This window comes from Hesperophylax consimilis, chromosome 4, assembly GCF_061612785.1.
Source record: "Hesperophylax consimilis isolate HC1 chromosome 4, BYU_Hcon_1.0, whole genome shotgun sequence".
NCBI lineage: Eukaryota > Metazoa > Arthropoda > Insecta > Trichoptera > Limnephilidae > Hesperophylax > Hesperophylax consimilis.
In genome coordinates, this window is record NC_142839.1 from 26,304,016 (window position 1) to 26,328,604 (window position 24,589).

Consider the following 24,589-nt stretch of genomic DNA (forward strand, 5'->3'; position numbering starts at 1 on the left):
AATATAAAACAATTTTTTATTTACTATGTTCTTTTTTTATTTTGACAATTTTGTGTCCTGCAAACATACATAATACATTAAATTCAAAACTTCCACAAGCAAAGTCCATCTTGTGCGACTAGTTGGAACTACAAAATGCTCGTCATGATTACAGCAAAAAGCCTGTCTGTACATTAGCGATGAATCGTTTATGAGCGAGCCGTACGATTGAGCTCGTTTTGATGAGCCGTATTCTTACGACACCCGGTAAACCGTACAACGGATAAATGGAACGGTCACTCTTTTTATCAGGAGATATTTGAGAAAAACAGCACTATTAAAACTATTCATTGTTATTACATACTCGGGAGACGTGTACGGTGTCTGACAGTCCGACATCTGAACTTGAACATATGTACCTACACATACAGCTGCCTAGCATCGCGGCACACCGGTACCAAAAGACGTACAATCATTCATATGCTGGAAGCAATATTGGGGGGGCGTGATGGGGAAGCTGTATCGAGCGAGTCGTATAGGGCGAGCACAGTATTCTTGTACGCTCGCGGGTCTCGTTCAATTGAGTCGACTATTGAGCTGGTACCGTGGCTCCCGCTCAGCAAAGTCATGACCCATCGCTACTGTACATAAAAACTCCTTAAATAACTAGGCACATAATTTAAACTCTCTCTTGGTCATGAAATAACAAACATACAAACATAATATTATATAATCTTAGTAATTTCAAAATGCTTTTTCATTAGGTATGCTTAGAGTATAATTGAATACTTTTTATTTTAAATTTTCCAATTTCATTGAATAAATAAAGCTTTTGCTAAAAAAGGTTATAACACATTGACAATAATCAATTAAGCTTTCTTGTACAATAATCAATTATGCTTTTTAATAATACAATCAATAAATTATATTTTTTTTGTATAATAATAATAAATTATTTACTCTGAATCTAATAAGATATTATGCGTGAGATCTACCAGCCTCAGATCAAATTATGCTGAAATCTTAAAACACAACGGCTTCTTCGTAACTAATACGATTTAGAAATTCATTATGGGAATGGATTTATCTATACATGCTCACGTCTGGACTCTGGTACATGCACATGTAAGCATCGCAGAGCAATCTCTTGGCGTGTTCGGGCAGCATCTTGTCTTTAGGGTGAGCCTCATGGAGCTGGCGCACCCCCTCCTCACTGAGCCACGTTGAAATATCGTCAATCAGGACTATCTCTGGAATGTTGTAACCATTTTGCTCACCTAAAATGTGAAAACAAAGGTGTTATCTCTACAACAAATGACTCAATTTACTTTAATTACTGTTTGGAGGAAGGAGAGAAACTTCTGGGAAGGAAAAGGTATGAAGGGAGGGTAGGAATCTAAGGTTCAAACATATGAATCTATCTCTCCCACTACTGTGCAAGCCTTTGGGTTGAGAGTCTACTATGAGGTCAAAGATCTCCCTTAAGGGGCCTCTCCTGATCTAGCCCGCCATGCACCTGGAAGCAGACGCATCTGCCGCACCATCAAGACCTGGACAAATCTCACCCCATGAACCCGGGCACCCCCGCTAAATAGCCTATGACAGATGATGTGGGTTATCCAATAAATGGTTCCCAGGGCGGTGGTACCCACACTCTCCCAAATTAAAATGTTGTTACAGTCTGTCGATAAATTATATACAAGAATGGAGGGTGCTGCAATCATTTAAATGGTTAACGCTAAGGTGGTGGAAATGAAAAAAAAATTACTTTAAAAAAAGCACTATGGTCCAACTGAATATTTTTCACATCTACATAAATATATCAAATCACAATCTATAAAAAAAAAGTAAATATATGTATATATATCGAACGAAAGAAAGTAGTGGTACTTTTTGAAAAGAATCACGTCATTTTCTAAGGAAAAATAGGAAATATTCCTTACTTGTTATTTTTTAACACTTGTTGGGTACTCGCATACAAAAATTGGTGTGCTGTATAAAAATAATTACCTTTTCGATCAGCCATTGAATCAAAGAAGCACCACGGGGCTTCTTGGCCCGAGCCGGCCTTCACAAAGGCTACGTAATGGGACGTCTCGATGCAGACCACCGCAAACAGTTCCATGTAAAGCCGCGGCACCGGGCAGTGCTCAGCCATTATGGTGAAATCGGACGGCACTGATAATACTGTCGGCTATAATAAAAAATATCATTAACCTTTACTTTGCCTGCCTTTACAAGTAAAAATTTATCCCATCATGTGGTACATTTGGACACAATGTATGCATTTTAGTGAAACATCATGGATTACACATGCAACATCCATCTACAGGGATAACATATGTGACAGTTACATAGATTAAACTTGGGTAGGTTTCATTTCCAAATATTGTAGTTTTTTTAATATTTTGTATTATGTTCATTGATTTAGAAGCTAGCAGCATTGATCTCCGATGTGCGTGGATCTCAACGTACACAAGCCAAGCACACGTTCACGGTTGATTGAAAGTTTCACTCCTTCCCTAAACATGAGTTATTCTCAATTAGGGTGGTACATATTAATTAAATTAAAACCATAACCAAACCATAAATCACTACAGACAAAACGACGGTATAGTAGTATACACACTAAACAATACTCATAACGCGTGTAACATCAAAGAAATTACCATTACAAATTCAAACTGTCTCCAAATAACATACAACGTCAACACATGTATCATCGCACTTTACCGCTCTCCTTCTAAACCAAATATATCTCCATTTTTGTTTGACTTAAATAACTGTCTTACTGAGCTAAACAAAATAAAGAACTTAGTTTTAATTGGAGACCTAAACATCAACATTCTAACAAACAACGAACATCCTCAGTGTCAAGACTATTTAAATACAGTAATGTTTCATGGAATGGTAAGCACTATAAATTCACCAACTCGATGTACGCAATACTCCTCTTCCTGCATCGACCATATTATGGTAAAATCATCCAATCTATACACCTCTGAAATTCATACGTCATCAATTACAGATCACTATGCCACCTCCTTCACAATGGGTTCCAAACACAATGTACACAATAAAGCTTCAACTACAACAACTAAGAAAACAATTGACTATGACAATCTCAACAAAATGATTAAATCCAAATCCTGGGACATACTACATAATATAACAAACACAGAGGATGCCTGGAATTATTTCTCTAACTACCTACAAGACACCCTTAACCAAAACACCAAAATCACCACCAAAAACATTCCTAAAACTATCAAACCCCTTAAACCATGGATAAACCATACAATCATTAACTGCATTAGGAAACGCAACTCCTTACATAAAAATTGTGCCACGAATCCTTACGATATCACACTCCATAATTTCTACAAAAGATACAGAAATATTTGCACACAAGTAATAAGGAAAGCCAAAAATTTATATTATAGTAAGAAAATTTCCGAATGCAACAATGACCCTAAAAAAATATGGAGAATCCTCAAGGAAGCAACCAATTCACACAAAGCTACCGACGTCTTAAACTCTCTCAACATCAATGATAACACTGTACACGTTACATCGAACCCTAACACAATTGTCAATCATGTAAACCATTATTTTGCAAATATAGGGTCAGAATTAGCAAAAAAAATCACAACAGATAACAATACACCTAACACTAGAGACCCCTCTACCAATGATGAAGTCCCAACACGTTTTGTTCTTAAAACGGTTACAGAGAAAGATGTTTCTGTAGCAATAAACTCTCTCAAAAACACTTCATCTGCCGGCATAGATGAAATACCAAACACTGTACTTAAAAAAATTGCCCCTGGTATAATTCAACCAATAACTCATCTTCTTAATATTAGTTTCCGCCAAGGCCTTTTTCCCACTATTCTAAAACAAGGTCTTATTATCCCAATTTTTAAAACAGGTTCTAAACTTGACATCAGCAATTACCGTCCAATTACGTTACTCAATTCCATTTCAAAAGTATTTGAAAAGATCGTGAATAATAGTCTGATGGAATACCTAGAAGCCAACAACCTTCTATCGCCTCGCCAATTTGGCTTCAGAAGACATAAAAGCACTAACGATGCCATAGCCACAGTAACTGACCATATTTCTGGCCAACTAGATAAGGGCTCGAAATGTCTATCGGTATTTCTCGACCTCTGTAAAGCGTTTGATACAATCTCACATATCAAATTGGAACGCAAAATGTTCAATGTGGGTATTAGAAATAAAGAACTAGACCTTCTCTCCAGCTTCTTATCTGGCAGATCCCAATGCGTTAAACTCGGAACAACAAAAAGTCAATTTTTGCCAATTAGTTATGGTGTCCCACAAGGCAGTGTTATAGGTCCAACGCTCTTCCTAATATATATAAATGAGTTGTGTAACCTAGATATCGATGCCACTATTGTCAGTTTCGCCGATGACACAGTCCTTCTATTTCAATCAAAAGACTGGCCTACCGTATACGCCAAAGCGGAAGAAGGAATTCAAAAGGTAAAACATTGGCTCGACTCTAATTCACTAACTCTTAATATACCTAAAACAAAATACACACTATTCAGTCTCATAAATATCCCAAAGTCAAACCTAAGTCTAACTTTGAAAATACACAGATGCAAAAATTCATCTCTTAACCGGAATTGTGACTGCCCATGCTTAGAACAAGTAAACAATATTAAATATTTAGGTATAACTTTTGACACAAATCTTAATTGGAAACAACATATTCATAACACCACGAATAAAATCCGCAAATCTATATACTTTTTCAAACAAACACGCAATTTTATTGACCTTAAACTTTTAAAATCAGTCTATTACTCACTATGCCAATCACACATAGAATACGGAATTCTAGCTTGGGGTAATGCTTCTTCTAGTGCCCTTGACCCCATTATAAAAGCACAAAAATTAATCATTAAAATCATCCTTAAGGTTCCTCTTTCTACCAGCACTGATACGATCTTCAATACTATCAATGTTATGGACATAAAACAGCTGTATGCAAGATCCATCTTGGTCAACTTACACCAGAACAATAAATCACTATACAAACCAACACAAACTACTCACAATACCCGAGCCAAAAACAAAGAACTTCTTCAAACTCCTTTTGCTAAAACCTCATTCGGACAAAGACATTTTAAAAACATAGCTTGCAAACTATACAATACACTACCAACTACGATCAGACAATTAGAAACAATGACAAAATTTAAACACGAAATAAAGAAATGGATTGCAATCACAGGGCGTCCCACTATTGCAAGCATATGTAAACCAAATTGCACATAGACAACAAGTACTATTTACACACGACCAAATTCAAACTTAATTAAAATGATCTATTTATATTTTCCCACATACTAATAATGAACACAATCTTAACAGGATTAACCCAATCGTTCTTTTGATTGTATTGAAATTATTTTGTATTATTTTTATATTTTGTATTTACCCTTATTGATATTCACTTAACTATATGTATATATATCGATGTACTCTATGTCTGTCTCGACACAGGTTTACCCTAGTGAGACAGGCATCGAAAAACCACTTATAAAAAACTTTATATAGATAAATAAATAAATAAATAAATAAAAATTAACAGCTTAGAACTTATTTTTTTGGCATTGCTTATACATATGTCTTGCATTTTCATTTTATATTATTTTATTTCTTTTTATATAACTAGGTGTCTAAAATGTACCGTTTTTCATCTTCCTTTTGACACTACATACTTTATTAATTCTTCTCCATCAATATTTATCTAAATTTAACATTTTCTGTCAATAACATGGCAATGAAATATGTTTACTGTAAATTTCTGTCACCTACCTTAGAACAGGTCACACCTAGTAAGGTAGGTAATGCAAAACATACAATCTCTAAATAGTATAAAATAAATTCGCTATCCGCGTCTGTTTGTGCGCTTGGTTTTTCTAAACTACGCAACGGATTTTGATACGGTTTTTCCTATCATTTAGAGAATTTCTTCTGGAAGGTTTACATATTTAAAACATGCATATTATATTTATAGAAAGTAGAGAAAAGTCGATGTTTTATAATCAAGTCGTAAAAATATGTTTTCTGGCATTACATTGTTAACGCTGGCTAAACCTTATGAGATATATCAAAATAATGTACTACGGAATTGCATGTCTTAAAAAGGCCTACGGAAAAGTCCGCAATGGTATTCTATCTCTTAAGGATAACCCCCAACAATGCCGGGTACACGTCAGCTAGTTAAATTATATAGATAATTACTTATGGTACCTTTTAATAATGTTAATCTCTTTTTTTGTATGAAAATGTAAGAATTGTATTTCAATAAGCGCCGATTTATCAGCATTGAAAAAAAAAAAATAAGTTGGCATCGTGAGGCCGCTTCTTCAACTTGTTTTTATGTAATACGGATCGTGGCACGAGCTACCGGCAACTGTTTTTCCTCCTACATATAATCCGGGCCTCTTCAAGACCCGCATTAATAAATCCTTTGCTACAGCGCCTACCTTAACCCGCCTCACAATGCTGCCCAACCGGGTGGCGACATAGCTTCCCTGCCTTTACACTGTACAGAAAGGGACGCTCTTGTGAGGTGTCACATAAAAATAATAATTGAGCAAAAATATCATATGGTATAATGTCCCCTATTACAGCAGTGGCTGAATTTTTATAAATTATCAATATATCTTACATTTATATTACAAAAATGTAATTTATTATTTCATGGTACAATTCATAAGATTACTTAATTTTATAATATGGGTATTTACGCACTAACTTCTTTCTTAATTTTATCTACGCATAAATGTGCATATTTGCACACTAGCCTCTTTCTTTCTTTAATATCTTGCACAGATAAGTTGATGTGCCGCACACACATTGAAAAAATTAGAGGGAACGTCGTTCATAACTAATATCTGATAAATACTGGTGGCGGGTGCATGTTTCTATTTGAGTTTAATTTAATTAGATTTTATACACTGGCAATATTTTCAGTGTGGCTCCAAACACCTGGCGTATTCTTCATTGAAAAGCTCCGATATTGATTTTGAAGAATAATGTATCTCCAATTGGATTATATTTATACCAAAGAAAGTGAATCAAATAATATCTGATATGTATAACAACCGGATTGTTTAATTTTATATAATGTAGTGTTTGTTATACCTTGTGGTTCGCTCTTTTAACATGCAAGTGCGCCTTGTCCAGACAGGGTTGGCAGAAGGCTGTGCTCTCCAAGCCAGTAACACCCGCGCTCTGTCCATAGCATTCCTTGCATTCAAAGGCAGCAAGCTTTCCGCAAATTGTGCATTGCCTGGGAGCTGCAAAAATTGCATTTACACACATCCAAATTATATTAATAAATTCATAGACAATCAAATTAATAGACTTGCCCTAACATTAAATCTGGGTATCATTTCGACGAGGCAAACCACGTGACCACATTTTTGGCATCAGGAGGGTTCGAGAGTGCTTTGAATAAACTACGTAAGTAAGTTGACCGCCGAAGAGTGCACATTGAAATAACCAGACCATGCACAGAAAAGTTCACTGAAGTAAGGCAACGGTTTGCAGTGCAAGTATTCAATTGTTGAAACAAGCCCGAACTTTTGTTTATCCTATTTGGGATTTGATGTTGTTTTTCAACTTGTAAGCAGATTTTATTTTCGAGGACTAAATAGTGATTACGTATTACAATGCGAGATGCCTGTATATACTGTCTGTTCATTTATTAACAAATCACGGAAAGGGAGATTGTCACGTCGCCTCCCAACTCCGAAAACTGGGTTTGTTCCCTTTCCCCGATTGGCTGGTCTATAAGAATCACTGCAATCAAATCATGGCCAAACTGAATTTTCCTGAAAATCTTCATACAAAAAATCGAATTTTCAAAAAAAAAAAAACGTTTTCAGCTACAACAACATAAATAATGCCATTTTTCTAATATTAGCACTCTGGTAAACCCAAAAATCACAAGCTGCCACTGATTAAAAGGAGACTTTTAGATCTTTTTTTCAAATATTAAAAAAAAAAAATTATGTAGTAAATTTTAATAATTGTTACCATCTTCAATTACATCAGTTACATCCAGCCATTGTGATGGTAAAATCCGTGGGTACATTTTGAATGATTTTCCAAAGCGGGGCATTTGTATTATCAAACATGGCGGCACCTCCTTTAGCTTGATGTTGGAAGTGAGGAAACTCTGTTCGAAGAGCTGCTGAACGCTGGGCAGGGAGAGCTTCTCGTCCTTCTCAACAAACAGCTGGTAATGATATGCCTCCTGCCCAGAATTTAACTTTAAAAATGGCTCCGCTCGCAGAATTTGGGCTACGAGGCTGTTTAAAAACTCTTCCGGATCCTAGAACATTAATTTAGATCCAGAATTTTAATTGGGGATGTGCGAGGTAGACATGGCACTACCAAGTGAATCAAATACTTGGTCAGTTCATGTCAAGAGTCAGAATAACGGAAGAATATGTGAAAGAAGAAAGAAATAAAAAATAATAAAAGGAATGTTTGCATCTATCCTCTCTGCCTACCCCTGCAGATTAGTTGATTAGTCTTTGAGGTTAAGGGAAGGTTAGTACAAGGAAGACATGCATAAAGTAGATAGACGCCATCAAGGAAAGGATCAGAATACCAATGGAGGAGCAGTGGCATACCACAAATGACAGAGAGGATTTTAGAATGCCCAAGTTCAGCATTAGCCTTGTTTCACTTGTGTAGGACTAAGTCGCCCGGCACCGGGTAGCCGGCAAAAACAAACCTTTCACTCGGTACCCAGTTTGTAACCGGCCCCGGCAAGCTAGCAGACCAGTGCTGGTGTATCTAGGGAAATTTACCTAGTTCTAGGAAAAATATTAGAAATATTCTGGGAAATTTCGAAATATTTGAAGGAACAAAAACTACTCTCACTCACACACGTCTGCTATTCCCGCTAGGTACCGGACGACTGCGGCCGGCTTGTGTGGTAGCTTTCATTGTGTTCCATACCCAACTACACGAAAAATGCCGCGACCCGACAGCCGGGTGCGCAGTGAGCGTGTCAGTCATCGACCCGGCCACCCGGTGCTGGACGGTACTGGTCGGCACGTGTGAAAAGACATAACTAGCCTGTACAACTAAGCGCCTTTTAGCCAGTACAGGACGGATTTGTCTAGCACGTGTGAAATAAGGCTTAAGAGGCAAATAATGATTTACATTGCTTCATATGTGTAAGTTGCCACTTTAAAAGTATATTATATACATGAATTAGATTGGCAAGCAATATTCACCTTTTCTTCAGAAGTAAGACCAGAAACAGAACTTAATTTCTCTAAAAGTTTACGTAGTTTCATCACTCGATCAGCACGAACATAACGATTGTGTCGCAACGGGTTTACAATTTCTTCTCTCAGAACTTTTTGAACTTCTTCGTAGTGTTCACAATCCTGAAAATAATGATTCTACATTTAAAAACACAAACAGATAAATCAAATAAATGTTTATAGGGCTCGAAAACTCAAGGCGTGAGATAATCCAGTGGATAAGACGCTCGACCAGCAGTCGGGAAGGTAGAGTTCTGTACTCACTGTGGGCACCAACTAATTAGCTTCTCACAACAGGTTATGCATGGTGTACTATGTATTTAAGGGTTTATAGCTTGCCTCTTGCCTTAAAAAAATGCAAGAGGCGAATCATTGATCTTCTATTTAAGGTTTGTGACGGACTCCTTTAAGACCAACATCGGAAACGAATAGTCATAATATTACATTCAATATGTTTCAACCTTAGAATCTGGCGGCCTGAAGAGAAGGGAATCGAAGACGCTGGTAAACATGAACATGGAAAAGAGAGTGGCATCCAAATAGCAAGAGTTGTGGTGGCCCTGGATGCCACGGAATTTTCCGCACAGCTTTCCCAGGTCTTTAGTGTGGTTTAGCGGAGGGATGCATCCGGGAACTACGGGACAGTCCGTCTGTAAGATAAATCATAATATATGAAAACAAAAAAAATATTATAGGTATAGATTATCAACTCCATTAGGTTTTATGGCATCAAATCGATGATCAGCACCAAGCACAATAGCATGACCCAACGGTCATGCTGTTGTCAACATTATATCCGTAAACTGAAGACTGACAAGGCTACAGGGCCGGATGGAATCCCTTCCAGTACTATCATTAGCATAGCGCCAATGATAAGTGAAGCTCTTTGTCATATATTTAATACCAGTATTTTGACTTCTACTTTCCCCCAGATATGGAAACTGACCCGAGTCAGTCCCATTTTCAAGGCTGGTGACAAGACAGACGTCAAAAACTACAGACCGGTAGCCGTATTATCAGTGCTACCAAAACTATTTGAAAAAATGATTTGTGACAAATTAAGTCTCCAGATTATGCCATTCATTGGAGAAAATCAACACGGTTTCCTTCCAAAGAAATCAACAGTCACAAATCTGCTTACTTTCTCGAGATTGGTAGCCACCGGTTTAGACTCAAGGCACCAAACAGATGTAGTTTACACCGACTTTGCCAAAGCATTTGACCGTGTTAACCATGATATCTTACTGAGCAAAATGTTTAAACTAGGCTTCGACCTACCAACACTAAACTTTTTCTCATCATATTTAAAATACAGAAAACAATTTGTTTCGGTAAATGGACATAATTCAAAAAAATTCTCAGCGAAATCTGGAATTCCTCAAGGGTCTAACCTCGGACCGCTGTTGTTTCTAATACTAATAAATGACATCCAAAACTATGTTAAGAATAGTAAATGTCTACTGTTTGCAGATGACCTCAAAATTCTAATGGAAATAAGCTCCCAACAAGACTGTCTTAAAATGCAAGCTGATCTGGATGCACTATCTGAATGGTCGTTGATAAACAAATTAGATTTCAATACAAAAAAATGTGTCACCATGTCTTACACTCGCTCTTTAAACACTATACTTTACGATTATAAGATAAAGGGCGAAACACTATCACGTGTAAATTCCGTAAAGGATCTCGGTGTCGTCTTTGATCCCGAACTGAAATTCTCTGGCCATATATCGCAGCTCACTCAGTCTTGCTACAAACTTTTTGGGTTCGTCATTAAGACATGCAAGCAGTTCAATAACCAAGATGCTATGTTAGCATTGTTCGATGGCATACTGAGAAGCAAGCTGGAGTATGCGAGCGATGTTTGGGCACCGTACCACCAGAAGTACATTGAAATGATAGAGCAAATCCAGAAGAAGTTCCTCAGGTATGTCTATATGCGGACGCATGGAACCTATCCCAGATTCATGCACCATATCGACTTACTTGAGGAAACCAATTCTGTGAGTCTGGAAACTAGGCGGAAAGCAAGCCTAGCCACTATATCTTTCAAAATTTGGAACAATTTTATTGATAGCCCATTCCTCTTGGGATGCTATGATTTATATGTACCAGACCACTACAGCCGAAGTCGATACCATGACTTATTTAGAGTACCAAAAGGCAAAACCGACGTCCTGGCAAAGCATAGCATGACGAGGGGAGTGGTGCTGTTCAACGAACTAGCAAAGAATTTGGATGTAAATGACTGTTCTTTAAACGACCTAAAACAATTATTGAAGAGTCACTTACCCAAATGCTGATATGATGTAAAATTATACTGTTTGTAAAATTGTACTGTAACTGGAACGAATGTTCTGTTGTACAATAAAAAAAAAAAAAAAAAAAAAAAAAAAAACATACATGATCACAATTTGATCAAAAGATAATCGGCATTTAACGGGGATCGTTCAAATAAGATTCAAAATGCAGTGGCGGTTTTCTCTAAATTGCGTTTGTGCAGTGAACTCCCATAAAAATATAAAGAAATAAGGCAAACTTGTATTATTACAGCAACAACATTCAAATTTTGTGCTAAAAAATCCACACGCCCGAATGATACTCGTACTGCCTAAGAGCAAGTTCGAAATGAATCCCAAATCCCATTGGTGCGTTACGAATATCAGCACATATGGGACATTTCGTCATATTTCTTATGTTCATACAAAACATAACATTGGCACCAGACTGGTAGACTTGCAAATGTTGGGAAACTATGTGCGCAGCACCAGATTTGGTGAATACCATTTTTTTTTTGTGCATTACAGTTTGATTCAATCATATAAGAATACACATGAAATATACAAAGCTTTAAATTAAACATTTTACAATAACCAATATTTTAGTGTTCTTGCCTAAAATGACTTTTGAAGTCTTCAAGGCCAATGTTGAAAATGTCAAGAGACCTAGAGCAAGGCTGCCCAACCTTTTTGGGCGAAATTGACGATTTTGAATCACTGGCGGGCCACTGAATACCTAACGGTTCCTATTTCCATGGGGGGGGGGGGGGGGGGTTGTTAAAAACATAATTCCCCACAAAAAAAATTCTAAATGAGTGCTCCCCACAAAATATTTGAAATCCATGGGGGGGGGGGTTGCTACGGAACTTCGCTGAGAAAAAATTCCGCGCACCCAAAAACATCATATGTGATTCCCCACAACAATTTTTCGAATTCCATCAAGATTCCATTTCGGACGCAAAAAATATTATATCAAAAACCGGTGTATTTTTGTTTAAAAAGTAAGTTCAACAGGTTAGATTTTTTCGTCGCTGATTCTCGTTCTGAGTAGCCTAAATAGTGATAAATCGCCTTCGTTGGCAACACTGGTGACCGCGCGCAAGCTGCATTGTTTGTTTTACCGCGGGCCCGCGACACTTTTTCAAATTGGCGGATTGGCGGGTTTTTTTAAAATAGTTCACGCGGGCCACTTATAATTCGTTCGGGCCTGGGGTTGGGCAGCCTTGACCTAGAGGTATCATTTAGCAGCACCATACCTCTTGTCATGCTATGCTGGGCCATTACGTCCGTTCTTCCGTGTGGAATACAGAGCAAGTTGTGGCGTCGACCCTGACGGTAGTTGTTCGGTACAAACAATTTATAACATTCCAAGAGGTATGGCCTGTCAAAGTAATAGTTGATGATTTTAAAAGCTGTTAATTGAAGGGTCCCATTTCTCCTAGATTGGAGACTTTCGTAGTGCATTTCGGAGAGCAAATCTATGTGATGCATAAATCGTAGGTATTCACCATGCGTTCTCATATAAAGATATCATAGAATTTTTTTTTAATTTCTTCTAATAATTCTATGTATTTTTGCTGGTATGGGGCCCAGACAGCAGAAGCGTATTCTAATTTAGATCATATAAGGCAGTTGAACATCGATGTCATTGCTTCGGGCTTGGAGAATTGTTTGCTTATTCTTATCATAAATCCAAGAAGTTTATAACAAGATGATACCAATTACCAATCCCACTATATGATCTGAAAAAGTAAGTTTGGGATCAAATGTAACCCCGAGGTCCCTTATGGATTTTACTGATGAAAATATTTCATCATTTAGTTTATAATCAAATTTGATGTTGAAAAACGCTTAAAAATTTTACTATTAAAATTAACATATAAATGTTCAAATATTAAAATTTTTAATGCAAACATTTAAAGTTTTAAAAATGGTTTAAAAAATATTAAAGTTTTAATAAGCCTTACGTTTTTTTTGTTAAAAAATTACTGATAATGAAAATACATATTTTATTAGCCAAATGTATTATTATATAACTACCAAATTAATGTGGTATGGAGTTTGGATTATACAAGCTATGAGTAAGAATAGTATTATTATGTGAAGAATACATAGTATTATTACCTGAAGTAACTTAACTACCAAATTAATGTGATGGAGTTTGGAATATACAAGCTATGACTAAGAATAGTATTACATATCCTGAAGTAACTTAACTACCAAATTAATGTGATGGAGTTTGGAATATACAAGCTATGAGTAAGAATAGTATCATCCTGAAGTAACTTAACTACCAAATTAATGTGATGGAGTTTGGAATATACAAGCTATGAGTAAGAATAGTATTATCCTGAAGTAACTTAACTACCAAATTAATGTGATGGAGTTTGGAATATACAAGCTATGAGTAAGAATAGTATTATCCTGAAGTAACTTAACTACCAAATTAATGTGATGGAGTTTGGAACACCAACAAATATAAAATTCAGTGGCGGTTCTTCCCTTAGGTCAATTGGTGTTTGACCCCCCAAAATTATAAGACAACAATAATAAATATAATAATCAATTATGTGCATCAAAACATTTAAAATGTAACGCGAAACAGCGGCGGCGGCGAGTGACTAGCAGTGACATCTGTTGTCTCTAATAGAAGCTTTCATTCACAAGTCCACACGATTCGCTGGGTCAATTTAAAGAATGTCCAATTTGGCATCTTCTGTCCCTACGCGCGCCATAGAATAAACGAGATGGCACTATATTTTTCGTCGAAGTAAAAATTAGCTTCCGAAGAAAGTTTAGGGACGCTTAGGTCATGACCGTGGGGGAGACAACACGGTGAATATTATATGTTTTACAGAGATGGTGACATAAACAAATGTCGTTTTTTCATTTTACACGCTTGTAGTGTGTGGAACAATGGTTGTTTTTCAATTGCATAGTTCGGGAAAGGATTAGAATAATTATTTATGTTGTTATCGATTTAGAATGAAACAAAACAAAAAACGTAAAAAATCATTGTCAAATAGAATCAAACACTGATTTTATTTATTTTAATGTTGTGGACAACTACATTAAAACTTAATATCTTAAAAATAATTTGCCGTAAGTACATGGATTGTGTATTTATTTCCAATTTATTATATTAACATAATATTTATTTAGAGTCCGCGACTCTAAAACTCTATAACAAATTGATATAGTTAATAATATATGGGCATTTTTCACAATATCAAATAAAGATTAGTCACACATTTTTTTCAAATGACCTACCACGACTGAATCCCTAGAGCCGCCTCTGATAAAATTTACAAAAATACTTTGTTTTATTTTTTAATGTTAATACCACCACATAAGAGTTCCATTTGCTCTCAACTGTGGAGCCAGTGGGACTATGGCATCCCCAACTGGGGTATGTTGTAAAATATTGTATGGTTGAGGTAAATATGGAGTGGAGGATGAGGACAGGGAAGTACCTGGCTATTCAGATTTGGTCACCAAACACGGGTAAAGTCATTTGATTCTGAATGGCGATAGTGAGAGAATCTCCACTCTGGTTGATGAATAATGGGTTGGTAACCTGTCCAAAGTCAATGTGCGAAGTGTCGGGCTGCGGGGTGGGCGGCACGTCCTGGAAGCGACCATCCTTGCGGCACAAGGACAGTGGCACAAATAGCCCCCGACCCGGGGGACACACGAAGAACCTCTCATCGCCATATGTACCATCCGTCAAACCCGTCTGCTCCTCTTCCAGTTCTATTCCGGCAAATGTCTCGGCTGAAAGTCAAATTGAGCGCAAATGTTAAAAAAAGAAGTCAGAGAATTAGAGATTCAGTCTTTACCGGGATTTTACAAAATTGTGAAACATTTTATTTTTTTCTCTAACAAATGTTCAGGTTAAAAAACAGGAGTTGTTTTTGAATGGCTTAGAGGAATTTTTGCTTTGGTTTGAAGATTGTACGGTGTAGAGAGTGAGATACAAATTATCAATTAATCATTAGGTCAAAATGAACAAGCATGGATAACAAACAGTCTCACATATTTTTAAAAACAAATTAGCCATCTAATAATATGTCAAAGAGAATAATGGTATTATGAGAAATGTTATAATTTAGTTTATTTTTTTCTTTCTTACATTATTATGCTTCATTTATTTTAATTTTATTATTCTTCTACCATAAACTATGCATTCTGAGAACACTTTTAACTGGATTGTCAACAGTTACACACTTGCCGATGCTAGTTTTATAAATTTTATCACGTTAAAACTCGGTAAATGTTCCAAGCAATAAAATCTACTCAAAATCAAATGAAAACGACGCTGATGAAAAATAAAAAAGGATGGCGACAATATAATCATCATAATGCAATTTGTTAATTAGAGTGAAATAAATGAAGTCAGAAAATATTGAAAATAGTTTCGATTGGGTAAGTTATTTAGAGTGGGTGAAAAATGAAAAGTAAGGGAGGACTAGGACTTACTATCTGCATCTGGAATATCAATCCAACGAATGACTCCATAGAAAACTTGGTGTGGGTCCAATACCACTTCTACCAGAGAGCCTATGCCGAGATCAGACGGGTATGGCTCCGTTCCTGGAAGAGATATGGAAGGCGATTCGGTCTGATGGATATCATAATGCGTCGAGTTTTTCTGCTCACTGCCACTAGTGCTTGGTATAACTAGAAATAATAATAACATATAAGCAATTAGTTGGATTCAGGCTCTGTTGTTGTCGTTTGGAAATGCACTTTTATTATTAATACATTACTTGGCAAATTCTGCTTATTGTTAGCTTCCTTTTGTCCAAACTCCAGAACAAAGACTGGAATATTGTCTAGGGAAGCATTTTCATCGCAATTTGAATAATAATCCATGATTATATTTTGCGATATCTTGTTCCCTACGCATTGCTCCATGTCAACTATGTGAGACTTCCTATTTATAAACTCCACTATCTACTGACTGACTTCATGTGTTTGGCCAAAAATAGATTTTGTTCCCTGGCTTGCCAGAACTTGAATTTAAAATAATAATTGTATACATAATTATAGTACCATCTTAACTGAATTTAGTATGCGGGTCTTGACTTACCCATTTGTGTTTTTATTCCCGACGGGCTTTGTTTGTATCCCGAATCCAAATAAATATTTTTGTTCACCATGACATAATTGTCATCGGGTTTTTTCCTTTCCAGGGTTTTCTTAGTGTCATGGACGATGTGGGACAGTAAATTCAGTGATTTTACTCTTTCATTAGAACGAGCTATATGGTTATGGTCTTGAAAAGCAATTCTGGTCAACTCTTCAAAGCTGCTTTCTGTGCTAGGCTGGAAAGAGAACAAAATCAAAAGTTAAATAAAGATTACCATCGTATTAAACATATTTTTAACGAACACGCATGTCATCAAACCTGCACAGAGTGGCTTAGCAAAGAATTGGTCATGTAATTATGAGAATCATTCTCCATAATTATATTTTGAGCTAGGGAAAATGGTAAAATACGCTTGTTTAACTGTGGAACATTTCAACACAAATAAATTTTATAATCTATCAACTGAGGGCTTATCAGCAACCAAAGAGATAATCAATGTTTACTTTTCATTTTTATCGCGAAATTTTTATGATTGTGGATATTCGGTGAATGTATGCGTGTGATTATTTTACGGTTTATGTGAATTCATTGGTATTGTACCTTAAGGCCTCTGCAATATCGACCAATACATAAAATTAAGAGGTTTGAGTCATAAACGTCATAAATGACTAAACAATTATTATTATTGTGCCATCAAATTTTGACATATTCGTCGCAGATTTTTTTTGGCAATATTGAAGCCAGTGATGCCATACCGCGAAAATGAAAATCGTAATGGAGGGGGGAGGATAGAGAATTTCGAAGAGGAATAATTCTCCACAATGTAAATTGCGGAAAAATATTGGCCAAAATTTAGAAACCTCCGCTTCTCGCTTCAAATTCAAGATGTATTAAAGCTTGATATGTTCCTAGGTATCTACGTGACTTGAATTCACAGAACGACCAAATTGAACACGTGCACTCGCATGTTTCCGTAATTTTATACGCAGATTGAGGCGGCAGTTCGCATTATTAGACCTTAAATATTTAGTGAATAGCTTGGCCGACAACCGCAATAAAAAATTAGAAAGCCAACTTAGAAATACACCCATAAAGTCGTAAATCTGAAATGGAAATTGTTAAGCCAGTGACCCGGCAATAAAAACCTTCGCCCAAGGCTAAACTATATTGCAATTGTTTGAAGGTCTTTGGTACAAATGTAATTTTAACATATTTAAAAATAATAATAAATCTAGCGGTGAGAATGGCGATGCCAGCGCCGTGGACCCGAACAACGTACCGAAGTGGTGTAAATCGGAACCACTTTAGTTTCAGCACCCCACCACAGGCGTGCTACGGTCACCGGATCGCGCAGCTGAAGACGGATTTTATTCCGCACTCAACAGTCATCATGGTCATCATCTCGCCCCCCCTTGGAGCGGTCGCCGAGGCACTTCCGCCCAGGAAGCTGCCCTCTCGGCAGTTCCCATCCCGCCTCTGAACAGTCATGATCTCGCCTCTCAACAGTTCCCATCTCGCCTCAGGAGCAAACAGTCGTCATCTCGCCGCCCCGTGGATCGGTCGCCGAGGCGCTTTCGCCCAGGAAGCTGCCCTCTCGGCAGTTACCATCTCGCCTCCGCCGAGGAACCTCCTGCCCGCCCCCTTGGAGCGGTCGCCTAAGCTCTTCCGCCCAGGAAGCAGCCCTTTCAGGAGTCGCTGCCTGCCGACTCCGCCCTTTGGAGCCTTGGCCCAGGCTGAACTAATTCCGCCCTTCGGATCCAACCCAAGTTGCCGCTTGGGTTATCAGTGGTTATCAAGTGCGAACTTTGAGATCCGCGGTTCCAGATAAGAATTATAATTTTAAGCCTAGATTAAGACTAACCCTTAACTTTTTACATTTTCTTAATACATTTTTAATAGCGTTTGTAACTAAGTAACTTTTTTTTTTTTACTCGTTCCTCCTTTTGTTTACATGCAAAGTATTAATATTAAACTCCCTTGAGTATAGTAAAGTAATAACAAGCTGTATTTAAAATTGAATAAAAAAAATTAGTTAACATGTCCAGTGAAAGAAAGAATTTGATTGTCGTGCATAAATAAACCACTCACTAGATCAATATCTTCGGGCTTTTGTATTGAAAAAGTTTGTACACTAATTAACCACGGATATAGCCGACGGAGCGGTGATAATAGACAAGGACCCCGGGTGACGATTTGCTTTATTTTAAAAATCGAGTTGGCAACACTGATAACCATAGACAGTCTGCGCAGTCTGCCAAAACTCGCAGACAAGATAAATACAGAGTGCAAAGCAAAAGCGTCGGCGATTTGGCATTATTGTGCAAAAGTGTTTTTGTCTCTTTATGCCGAGACAGGCGAAAACTTCAATAGAATAAGCTTATTTTTAGTTCGTAAATGTCTTTGTTCGATCGGTGAACGTTTCTGTTAATTTGTGGTTGCCCAGCGTAGGTTTAAATCCGCCAGTGCCAGTACTGTCGTTAACGGTCTGTTGAACCTCTGGACATGAAGTGTCGTAATTACCAGATATAAGCTATATTTCAGCAAGAGCCTTTCATTACAAAACGACGGTTTAGATATTGTGAAAGTGGAAGATCTATGAACTTATAATACAGAAAACGTAAAATCTAAAGATGTCCGTCGCCTTTGTGCCGCGCGGCACTCGTCCCCCGCCAAACACTGCTCAAATTCAGAAAATGTTAGATGAAAATTCACATCTAATCCAAACCATTCAAGAATTTCAAGCGAAGGGACAAATATCAGAGTGCATGCAATATCAGCAAGTTCTGCACAGAAACTTGGTGCACCTGGCATCAATGGCAGATGCCTCTCAAAACATTCAGGCGATTCTACCGGTAAGATACATTTCTAATTGCTTCCAAGTATAAATTTCGGCTGTCTTCGGTTTTAACCATGTACAATATCCTTACAATAAATTACCATAATAATGTTATTGTGCCAAAATAATAATTTATCAACCCATACCTTACCCTTTCTTTTTAGCTTTGGTTTTAAATACCACTATTATTTGAAATTATGCAATAGTGTTCAAGGTAAATATTTCCCTAACCGTTGCACTTTAATAGGCACTGTTTATGAGAATTTCACTTCGTTTCAACTTAATTACTACTGGAAACAACGAATTACGTCGGGATAGATGGTAAACGATGGATTATAATTCCATTTTTATTCAATCTTAGTTCATCTGTCTTGTGCATGTAAATAGTTTTATTTTCATTTCATTTCTTGTAGTAATTGTTGAAACAAAGTGTAATTTCCATATCTGTGCATAAAAGTGCGGCGGTTAGGTAGATAATTACTGTTCGGTTATGTGTTCCCTTCTTCGATGGGTGGTTGGAAGTAGTGTTGCCATTGTAACCGGGAACCCTTGCTCTTCTATTTTCATATGCAATTATTTTTTAGAAGAAATTGCCACCTGGCAACAAGCCCACCCTTACATTTATATGTATATATTAAGCAGTGGAAGTTTTCTTTAGGTGTATTTGTGCAGTGAACTCCTATAAAAAAGATAATAAAATAAGACAAATGAATTATTTTACCATTTTAAATTCCATGTTAAAAAATCCACCCATCTGAATTAAACTACCCAAGAGCGAGTCCAAAATGAATTCCGTGCATGCGTTATGAATGTTGGCGACTATGGGAGTTGCTGCTGTAATGCTGCATTTAGACAGGTGAAAATTTCCGCAAGCCGAGCCACAAATTATGGGAAAGCAACCGCAAGCGGCGTTTCGCGCTGTTTGCGGTTGCTTCATTCAATAGTTCATACAAAACATGCCAGTGGTGTCAGAGCGGTATTAAAGCAAGTAGTTATTAAAGTTAATTTCTGAACATGTAATTTTTTACATATAAAAAAAATAACAGTTTTTGGGTACATTGTGATTTTCATATTTAAACTATTTTTTGTCACCCACAAATATTCCAATGAATCGCCTAATTGTATTTTGTTGCTGGGTCGCTAATCTTAGGTGAATTGATGTGATTAGATTTATCGAAAAGACCAACATAGGGGCTTTCCATATATCTGAGGGAATTTTTTTCTTCCTCTTTTAATCTCCGATTGAACTACCAATGGAGATAACCAGATAACCACCACTGATATGAAGTATGACAATAAAAAACTTAAAAATATATGTATGTATTTTTTTGCAGCCTCCACATCAACTGCAGCCAGGAGCTACTCAGCCCAATCAACCCCTTCCACACGGAGCAGCATCGGAGCCCAACAGTCCACAGAACATGAATTCCAACAACTATCAGGCCGGCCAGGGCTACCGCGGCTCTTCCTCCCCCAATACCCCACGACCCAGCGGGACACCGCAGCCATATACCCAGAGGGGCTATCCTCAAAATCAATACCAAGGGCAGTACCAGAATATGAGCGGAGGCGCCTACCCTCCCCAGAGCCAGTCTGGATACATGAACCCAAACCAACAGTCGTACGGACCTCCAGGGTCACAGCCCCAGGGATATCCCACTAATTCCAACTACGGTCCTCCAAATACAACCACTCCCAATAGCAACTATCCGACAGGGGGGCACCAGGGGGGTAATTACCCTCCTTCATCCATGCAGCAGTCATATGCCCCGCCGGCCAACTCTGGTCCCCCCAATCCAGCCCCCTATCCCGGGGTTAGGGCCGCCTCTTCGCAGAATTATTCTGGCAACAGCGCATTTCAAGGACCTCCTATGAGTTCCAATTATCCAACGGGTAACACTGCCACACCGGCTAATTACAATGCCGGTTCCAATCAAAACTCTTCATACCCGTCTCAGCCATTCACAGGCAGCGCCCCTTCCAGTGGCTATCCTCCTGCTCCCACCACACAGCCCAGCCATTCTCCACAGCCGGGCTATCCAAACCAGACACCTGGATCAGCGAGCTACGGCCCGCCATCTGCTCAATCACCCACCTATTCCGCCTCTAACACTCATAACTCCAATCCTCAGAATGGCGGGAGCCAGGTTCCCAGTACGGTAAGTCAATCTTACCCCCCAGGCCAGCCGGCTGGGTATCCTAGCTCCTCCCAGCCCTCTAGTGCTGCTCCCTCTGGGTACCAGGCAGCAGTATCTCAGCCTGCTAACAACCCTCAGGGGTATCCCCCCCCCGGAGCAGCGTACCCGCCCCACGGCTATGGCCCGCACCCCCCACAGGGCTACCCGCCTGCGCAGTACCCGTCGGCTCCCTACCAGTACTCGCGGCCTCCGGCCCCCCCACCGCCTCAGGGGGGATACGGGGGCTATGCGTACCAGCCACCTGCTCAGCAGTAAATCGTTCATTGTTCCGCATTAACATACATACTTATGTGTAGTACTTATTTTAAACATGTACATTTATTAATTAGATTTAAGCAACTGAGTTGTGTCACAAATAATGCATTTAAAATATCTTGACAAAGAATTTTTACACGTGAATTGAATTTTGAGTATAAATAATATATTTGTGTCCAATCTAATAAATGTTTTACTTATTCTGAATAAAAGTATCTGCTCTAAATAGGAAATTTATTTATTACATGTTACCTAACACCTAGCAATTAAAAGATGCAATTGCAAAGACGTCAAACACCTGTAGTCTTTTTGGGAGATAGTTAGTGCACATGCATTACACTACGGAGGTTGTCGGTCATGAACATTATTAAAGATCTAAAAAAAATTGTCTGCGTAATCATACGTGCCCACAGGTGGTAACTGGGCATTTTCGCCAAAATTTATACATAGCATTTATGTCATGTTTCACAGTTTCGATTGACTTTATCATAGTCACGTTTTACAGAATATCGAAAACTGTATATTTTTAACATGCAAATTTATTAATTTAATTAATAATGATTGGATTATTTGTATAGCGCTGTTTTTGTGAGAAAATAACCTCAAGGGCGCTTGAGGTCAGTTAAATATAACTATCGAATTTGTATATATTTTTAATAGGGAATTCTCGTGCATTTTGTAAATAATTTATTTCAATAAAGATAATTATTTTATTATGTGCCTCTTTTTTTTCTTTTTTTTTAAATGCATTTTCAATTATTTGTAGTTGTTTTAAAAATTGCGTGCTATTTCGGCTCTGAAAACGGTCATGCGCCATCTTGACCGCTACGTCACACCTTTGCCGCCATCGCCGCCCGTCTTGCTTGTTGCTGGTTAAACCAAGGGGATCAACGCATTGATGAATTGCATCTCGCATTATTCTCCCTTTTAAGTGTTATTCGTTGTGTTTGTGGTATATTTACAATCCACATAGTTATTACTATTTATTTTACCACTTTTTGACCTCAAGTTGCAGTTAAATATTGTATTATATGTATAAAAGTAAATAAACAAATGTGTTGTGACCTAACCTACCTTACATGAAGTTAACTGTCATTCATTCGCAATGGATGTAGATGTTAATAAACGGATTCCTAAGTGGTGGTGTTTTGTACCGTTGTGTACAAATACAACTGTATCTACTCCAGAGAAACACTTTGTACATGTGCCAGTTGATATCAAGAGAAGGAAAGCGTGGATTAAAGTTTATCAGAGTCTATCAAAACGAAAAATTTCTTACATAACCAATAACCATATATATATATGCGCAGTATTAACTTGGGTTCAAATTTCAAAATTTTAAAACTAAAAATAAAGTGGTTCGTCGCGTAATTATTTTGATAGGAATATTTGCACAAATTTTAGCGTCAACAAATACCATAACTTTTTTTGTAAAGAATGCAAGGCTGATGATGAAAGCAAATAAAAAGGGATGCTTTAGATATGATAGTTTAGATATGTAGTGCGAATGAACAAAGAAAGGAGTGTAAAGCGAATATATGACATGAATATGAAAGGTAAAGAAGTCGGGGACGTTTGAGGAAGTCATGACACAATCAAGTGAACAAAATACTCTACATAAAAAAAACATGTAAACGTGAGATACGACGTATGAATGTGAATGAAGCAAAGAATGTGTATAAAGACCTAGTTTTTTATTAGAAGCAACACGAAGTCAATCTATACTGCATAGCTATTTTGTTGCGTGTAATACGTGTAGGTCAACGCCATCATCATATCCACTCATACGTAGCATTCTGAAATCCTTGCTCGGCCTTCGGCATCGCAAATCTAGCTATCACGCTGCACGCACAACAATAATACGGGACAAATCGTCTCTACTAATAAACTAGGCTAAATGATAACGAATGAAATAACAAAAAGAGACCTACACGGAACTAATAAGAGAAGTCTTGATAAAGACTGATTGTTAACAGCAAAACGGGAACGAAAATAAAGCGAGAAGATGACGGTACGATTTCCTAATGGCGAAACACAGCTAAAGCGAATAGGTTTGCAGGATCTACTCAGGCCGGTCAACCGTGACGTCATCGTTCGCCCTTGAACGCTTGACCAATCACCGGGCGTTCTTAGCTGCATTGAAATATTTCGTTCGAAAGTCATTATAACTTTAATAAATGATTTTTGAAAATTAAAAAAACTATGTATTCTTGTGTCTGAAGTGTTTCTACATATGAATAATTAATAATATGTGATTTTTTGGTGTGAAGAGAATTCCCTATTCTTTGTTTTAGATCAAGAGGTATGTGTTTTTACTATGTCAAATGTCTGTGAAACAAAGTATGATTTCTTAATTAATTTTAAGCGTGTCAGATTTATTCGGTGGTTTCTTAAATAGATTACACATATATTTTTGGAAAATATAGTTTTTACATATATTTTAACCAACATTGAAAATAATCAGGTTTAATATTTGAATGTAGAATCTGTTAGCTCCATTCTGTGTCAATACTTATTTATTTTTAACACCCTTTTTGGGACTTTTACATGAGAATGGTTTATAAAATTATTAACATGTATTAAGTTTTTTGAAAATTATTCTTTTTCATAACTGAACT

General features: G+C 37.4%; 2 protein-coding genes across 4 annotated transcripts; one reads left to right on the top strand and one right to left on the bottom strand.

Moving 5' to 3' along the window:
• Positions 1–42: 42 nt before the first annotated feature.
• CYLD (ubiquitin carboxyl-terminal hydrolase CYLD) lies at positions 43–17,405 on the bottom strand. Of its 3 annotated transcripts, none has more exons than XM_089651578.1 (10): positions 17,001–17,223; positions 16,683–16,917; positions 16,070–16,270; positions 15,168–15,364; positions 9,773–9,961; positions 9,279–9,434; positions 8,065–8,362; positions 7,168–7,322; positions 1,990–2,173; positions 44–1,256 (listed from the first exon to the last, which is right to left on the bottom strand). In XM_089651578.1, the coding sequence occupies exons 1-10, from the start codon at positions 17,055–17,057 to the stop codon at positions 1,063–1,065; spliced, it is 1,866 nt and encodes a 621-aa protein (XP_089507704.1). In that variant the 5' UTR covers positions 17,058–17,223; the 3' UTR covers positions 44–1,062. The 3 variants fall into 3 exon arrangements, with proteins under 3 accessions (XP_089507705.1, XP_089507704.1, XP_089507706.1); XM_089651580.1 differs by lacking the exon at positions 17,001–17,223 and adding an exon at positions 17,283–17,405 and having other exon boundaries at positions 46–1,256; XM_089651579.1 differs by lacking the exons at positions 16,683–16,917; positions 17,001–17,223 and adding an exon at positions 16,360–16,535 and having other exon boundaries at positions 43–1,256.
• A 1,532-nt stretch (positions 17,406–18,937) lies between these two features.
• On the top strand, positions 18,938–22,613 carry LOC149424461 (uncharacterized). Its single transcript, XM_089651583.1, has 2 exons — positions 18,938–19,534; positions 20,853–22,613. The coding sequence occupies exons 1-2, from the start codon at positions 19,313–19,315 to the stop codon at positions 21,969–21,971; spliced, it is 1,341 nt and encodes a 446-aa protein (XP_089507709.1). The 5' UTR covers positions 18,938–19,312; the 3' UTR covers positions 21,972–22,613.
• The last annotated feature ends 1,976 nt before the right edge of the window (positions 22,614–24,589 follow it).

Excerpts from the sequence above, each read along its gene's own strand:
- CYLD (XM_089651578.1), bottom strand. The coding sequence starts at position 17,057 with ATGGAGAATGATTCTCATAATTACATGACCAATTCTTTGCTAAGCCAC. Across the intron at positions 16,271-16,682 it reads GGGAATAAAAACACAAATGG|TTATACCAAGCACTAGTGGC; the intron begins GTAAGTCAAGAC and ends TATTATTTCTAG. Across the intron at positions 9,435-9,772 it reads TCAGGCCGCCAGATTCTAAG|GATTGTGAACACTACGAAGA; the intron begins GTTGAAACATAT and ends CATTATTTTCAG.
- LOC149424461 (XM_089651583.1), top strand. The coding sequence starts at position 19,313 with ATGTCCGTCGCCTTTGTGCCGCGCGGCACTCGTCCCCCGCCAAACACT. Across the intron at positions 19,535-20,852 it reads ACATTCAGGCGATTCTACCG|CCTCCACATCAACTGCAGCC; the intron begins GTAAGATACATT and ends ATTTTTTTGCAG.